A 6,151-nucleotide genomic window follows, 5' to 3' on the forward strand; every position below is an offset into this window, starting at 1 on the left:
AACTCAAAACCCACCAGTTTTTAATTTTTGATTGTAACCTTAATTAAATATTTCTTTCAAAGAAGACTCGTTTTTATTATTTGATGTTAATTCAAGTCTTTGCATAAAATTCATTCTAGCCCTGGGTGACGTGCTGACTTCTGACATGCTCTTTTGGATTTCTGATGAACGTGATAAAAACTTTCACGTTACAATAAAAAAAAAAAAAAAAAAAAAAAAAAAAAAAAAAAAAAAAAAAAAGAGAGAGAGAAAGAGAGAAAGAGAAAGAGAAAGAGAGAAGAAGAAGAATATTTGACTTCACCAGAATATAATATACAAGCAAATGTTATTTCAAATAATATTTCGATTTCGTTCGAAAGTTTTTCGACTTAGAATGATTTTTGGTGTGTTATAAGAAAAATAAAATCTATTGGAAGAGTAAAAAAATTCAAATAAATTACAAAAATTTGAAAGATAATAAAAATATTGAAATTTATCATTCTTTTTAAAAAAAGAAAAAATAGATTGAAGATGAAAGAAAACATGTGAGGACAAAACAATAATAAAGACTCTTGTTGTTGTTAGGTAACAAAAACTATAAAAGAAAAATATTTTTAACTTTTAAAACACTAACTTTTATAACATATTCAGTCATTTGTGAAATCTCATGAGATTTCTCGATAATAAAAATGAAAACAGGAAAAATTTGCATATACATACATATATATTACGATAGCAAACAAACAAACAAACAAACAAACAGAAACGCAAAGAATTTACATATTTCAAATCAATGAACTGTATCCTTAATCTCTTTGTATTGCTTTCGCTTTTTGTTTCTAATCACGCACATAACACTCACAATAACAATCACCACCACAACAATAGAAAAAACGCTTGAAGAAACAATGATTGCAACAAGATGCGAAGTGGGCATTGCATTTGGATCGTCTTTCTTCTGTTTTACCAAGATGACATTTGTAGAATGCTTATTCTCTCCATTAATAATCCCACTCGAATAAGTCAAGCGACAAACAACTGATGTGTAATCATCAACTTCAAATAAAGATGGAGGAATCCTCACTTTCATTTCTGTCTCATTTGTGTATTCAGAAACTGGGCAATTTGAACATTTCATTTCTTCTCTTTTCCTTTTTTTAGACCCTTCAAACGTAAGTCCACACGGAAACAAATATGACCCGTGCACAACTGCTTCGATTTCTTTCTCAATTTCATTTTCTCTTTGAAGTTCATTCTTTTTGCTGGCGTCATCTCTTTTCAGCGTCACATTCTTCAAAACGGGTGAAAAGAAATATGAATCCATGTTCTCAGCAGCTGTTCCAGATGCTTCTTCATTAGACAGCATTCCAAATGGCTTCCCATCAAGACCATCACTTCCTGGAGACAACGATTCCACCAGAATCCCATCTCCATTGTTTCTAACATTGTGCCGCAAAGATGGAAATTTCTCCCAGCCAGTATCGATTGGATGGTTGTTTATGAAACTGCAGTTGTACAAATGTAACGTAGATGAATATGAAAGAATTGCTCCATCGCTTATGTCAATAAATGAGCTGTCATTTATGTCTGTTGAACCTGTATTATTCAGAAATAAAAGTCCTGAATCCCACGAACACAACAGATTGTTCTCTTCATTTCCCTGATTCAAATGTTCCTCGTTTGTTGCATTCCGAAAAGCTCTGAGGCTGTAAGCTGCCTCATCGTTCCCACGCTGACTTTTTCGGGTGATATTTTTGTTTCTTCCGTAAATAACATGTCGTGAAAATTCTGTTGTAACTCGCCCAAATTCAATCAGCTTATATGGAAGTAATTTTCCTTCTCCTCCAGCACGTTTTCACCCTTCAAGCCAGTGAACCAAGGCCGAAATACAACATCTGTAATCTGGAAAACACATTCCCCGTATATCAAAGTTAGCGAATCTCCTTCGATCGCGTCTGGATATTCAAAATCCAAATGAAAAAATGAAAACATGCTGATTTCGTCTCCGAACACTGCAAGTGCAAAGTCGGTTTTTATATTTGCTCCAATTCGAACGGTTCCTCTGCTCTGTTCACCTTTCGATGAAGGCATTGATACGGAATCATTAACAGAAGAAAACTTTGTAACTTGGCAACCATTGAAAGACTCGCTAGCAAATACTTTTCCAATCAATCAAATGAACATAAAGTTTTTCCATGGCTCGTGCTTGGCAATGCCAATAAATTGAGAGCATGGTTCTTCTTTTCGCCCGCATGTTTTCTCGTTGCTTGCTTCTTCGCCTCCAACAAAGATGTTCACTGAATGGTATGACAATATATTCCCTTTGTCTGCCATTAGGTCAATAATTCTTCCATCTTTCCTATCTTCGAGCAATATATAATTCTTCTTCCCGTAAATCCCTTCCATCTCGAAATAAAATTGACCTTCGTCGATCTGTTCTCTTCCTGCTGGAAATGAAAAGCAAATATATTCCCCTTTCTCTGCTGCACAATTCGAGAACTTCATATCTTTCAATGCAAGGTTCAGCGTTTTTGTAGCTTCGTCTGTAACTTGAACAAACATTGCTCCTCCTTTTGACTCGTCATTTACTTGAACATTCAGCCCATCTGAGTTCTCGCTTGCATTTCCGCACGAACAATTCAAGAAATGCATTCGAAAAAATATACAAGGATGCTCGCTATTCGTTATTTTCAAATATATCGCACCTCCCAACTTGTGCTCAGTTGACCAGCAATTTGTAAAAGTGCAATCATCAAACTTTGTAGATTGGCATCCTCCCATTATAGTCAAGACCGATTGAGTTTTGCTTTTCGTGGTGATCGAGTCCAATGTCATTGCGAAATTTTCAATTTTTTGAGAGGCTTCAGCAAGTATCAGTGCACAGGAAGATACAAAATGTGAAATCTCTATGCTCTGAAACATCAATTCGCCAGATTTACATTCAACAAGCACGCAGCTCAGCTCATTTCCAGTCTCTATATTGCTGATATTCGTTTTTTCCAATTTAGTTTGTGAGCCTTCTCCTTCCAAAACAATTAATCCTTGATTTCTTCCGCTTTCTCGTTTTGTATCCACGCAAATATCGGCATAGCCAATGTATAAAAACCCTTTGCCTTTAACGCAAAACAAGGCGTCACCATTTTTCACTTTCTTTTCGTCCAAAGCTGTTTTGATACTAATTATACTTTTGTCTCCATTATCAAGTTTGATGTGACGCCCATCAATTATTATTGGCTCGATATCGAATCTATTGCAATCTTCGGTCGTATGAATCTGTAATATTCCTTCGGGCTTGCAGTGCTCCACTGCCTTTTTAATTGTTTTACATGGAATATTCCCTGATAGGCCACATTCTTCGCTGTCAATCCCGTTTTCTCCATCCACTTCAACTTCATATTCACTGTTGCTTTGAATTGCTTTAAATGCAATTTCAGAATGATATTCAGTAATTCTTTTCTCGTTCTCTTTTCGCAAGCTGAAATCGTCCAAATTCAAAAAAGAGGTTTTTCTACTCAAGTGTTCAAGGCATCTTTCGTGCATTTGGTCCATGTTTCCTTCATCGTCTTCTATTATTTCTTTACGTTCGTGTAAGCGTGCGGTAGAATTAAGACTCAGACAATCAATTCCTTCAGAAGAATAATTAACATTTCTCGAGAAAAATGCATCCACATTTTCTCTTTTTGTTTGCATGTCTTCATCTCCTTTCTTATCAATGCAATTGATGTCGTAGACACAGCAAAAAATGCTCACAAACAAAAGCATATCGCAATATTTGGAAATTAAAATTTTCCTTTATGATCTTAACCATATATTTATTTAAATTATTGAAAACTGAAACAATAAAATATAAAACACATGAAAATTATTATTACGCCTTCCTCTTATCTTGATATACACAATCTGACAATGGGATCACATTCTTCTTCCATCTTTTCAAGCACTTTCATTTTCATCATCCTTCTTTCTTTTCAATTTCCTTGAAGCGTTTTTCAAAAAAAACAAACAATCATTCGTTTATTTATCATTTGATGCTAATTGTAGAATCTCCTCCAAAACAACATCAATAGCTCCTCATTGAACAAATCTTTAACTTTCACATTTCTGTTACCCCCTGCTTCAAATGAAAAAATATACAAATCGGATATTTCACTGTTATTATCTCTTGATGCTCAAAACACACTCGCAAAAATCCAGATAAGCATACAAGCTCTTCATTCCACAATTTGCATTTCCTGAAAAAAGACTTCAGCATTTCAATCCATCTCGTCAAAACTATTTCTTCTTTCGCTTCTTTTTTTTTTTCCTCTTTTTTTCTCTTCCAATGATTCTGCAGCTTCTTTCTCAAAATGCAGTTCATTTTCAATTGCACCTTCTAAGTCTTCGTTACATTGAAATCTATTTTTCAAAAAATCCCATGCACATTGGTATAAGAGTCTTTTCAGATTTCTGTGTTTCCTATGATTTTGGATGATCTCCTTGATCTCATTCAAATACAGTTCTTGATGAATAAACTACAGTGAAGCTCGGTTATAATCACCTCGGTTGTAATCAAGACCGCGAATAATCACATTTTTTTCTCGCATCAAAATATATAGCATTTTTTCAGTGAAATTTCATCGGTTATAATCACACCAAAATCGCGAATAATCACAATTTTTAAAAAATAATGGGTATTTTTCTGTCTATTTTGAAATTTTTGAAAAAATGAAAGTTGTTATTTTTTGCTTTATTATTAACAATAAAGAACATTGAATCATTAAATATTGAAAAATTGAAACAAATGTGTGGATTTCAATAAATATTGAAAAAATACTTTTTTTTCATTATAAAAAATTATTTCAGTTAAAATTTTCAATGAAAAAACAGTTTCGGTTATAATCAAGTTCGGTTATAATCACAAAAAATCGTGCAAAATCGAATGTGATTATAACCGAACTTCACTGTATTTAGAAAATTTAAAGAAAAATTAATTATACTTAAAAAGAAATTGGAGTCTCATACACCAAAACAAATTTTCCTTCTGCAATCAAAGTTATTTCTTTTTCTTTTCTTTACTTTTGCCTTTTCTTTTTCCTCTTTTCCTGATGCAACTTTCCGAAGACATGGTACACAAACCGAATGCAATTTCGATGAAAAGGAGATACTTAGTGTTGGGAATCATTCGCAAAGGTCAACAAAAAAAATGCGTTTTTTTCATCTATTTTTTCCATTCTTCTTCATCAAACATCTTCTTAAATCTTCTGTACAACTACAACAACAAAATCTATCAAATGTGAATACACTCCATTTGAGTATCCAATGTGTTTTAGCTGCAAACAGAATGTAACATTGATTTTATCTCTTCCTTGTAATTTCATTGATTTTGTCGAACAATCCGATTCTGAAAATTGAATTCAATAACAAATGTGCATTTTATTAGTCAGTGAAATCATTTCTTTAATTTTCTTTTTGGCACATTGGTTAAGCAATCTTCCAAATCATTAATCATTTCTGCATGAAAAATTAAGAATTAATCCAATTCGTCAAGAATCCAAATGCAACAGCAATCGCACACCAGCGACATTCACAGTCATATACTTCTCATTCATAATTGATAGACATTGCATTCTGAAACAAAAGTCATTTTCACATATTTATAGAACTCGAAAATGTTTGGATTTTGCGAATTGGTGCTAAAAATCATAATTTTAATAAGCCACAAAAAACCTGTTCTCACATAATCCACCAAAGCTCATTTATTTTCACAAAACTTTTAATCTTTGCTTATTTAAAACTTTAATCATATAATAATGGTAAATAATTTTCTTTTCGATTTCAAATGTTGAAACAAAAATGAATAAACAAAATTTTCTTTTATTGATATTTCATTATTTCTTTCCACAATTGAAATCGTAATTTTTTTATTTTTCTGTCGGAATAAAAGTGGATTCTGAAAAGATGATTATTTTTCACTTCATCTATGGTTAAATTCATTTACTGTTATTGATTTCTTAAATCTTGTTTTTTTTTGTTCTTGTTTTGCATTTGTGGTTTGATTTTCTTTAAAGTTATATTTTCTTTAACCGAATTCAACTACTGATCTTTCATTTATCCTTTGTTTTTTAGGAGTTTTCAAAAAATATTTGTGAATATTCTTTACGAAAGCGTATTATTAATTATCACATTTTAATCT

General features: G+C 32.3%; 2 protein-coding genes across 2 annotated transcripts; both read right to left on the reverse strand.

Annotated features, from left to right (window-relative positions):
• Positions 1-419: 419 nt before the first annotated feature.
• On the reverse strand, positions 420-2,070 carry MONOS_7497 (uncharacterized protein; the record flags this gene model as incomplete). The annotated part of the gene is made up of 2 exons (XM_067877827.1): positions 420-1,484; positions 1,970-2,070. 2 exons carry the CDS (start codon positions 2,068-2,070, stop codon positions 770-772), a joined length of 816 nt encoding a protein of 271 aa, XP_067731503.1. The 3' UTR covers positions 420-769.
• An 81-nt stretch (positions 2,071-2,151) lies between these two features.
• MONOS_7498 (uncharacterized protein) lies at positions 2,152-3,741 on the reverse strand (the record flags this gene model as incomplete). The annotated part of the gene is made up of 1 exon (XM_067877828.1): positions 2,152-3,741. One exon carries the CDS (start codon positions 3,739-3,741, stop codon positions 2,152-2,154), a length of 1,590 nt encoding a protein of 529 aa, XP_067731504.1.
• Between the last annotated feature and the right edge of the window lie 2,410 nt (positions 3,742-6,151).

This window comes from Monocercomonoides exilis (genome assembly GCF_001643675.1).
Source record: "Monocercomonoides exilis strain PA203 chromosome Unknown scaffold11-1913109, whole genome shotgun sequence".
NCBI lineage: Eukaryota > Preaxostyla > Oxymonadida > Polymastigidae > Monocercomonoides > Monocercomonoides exilis.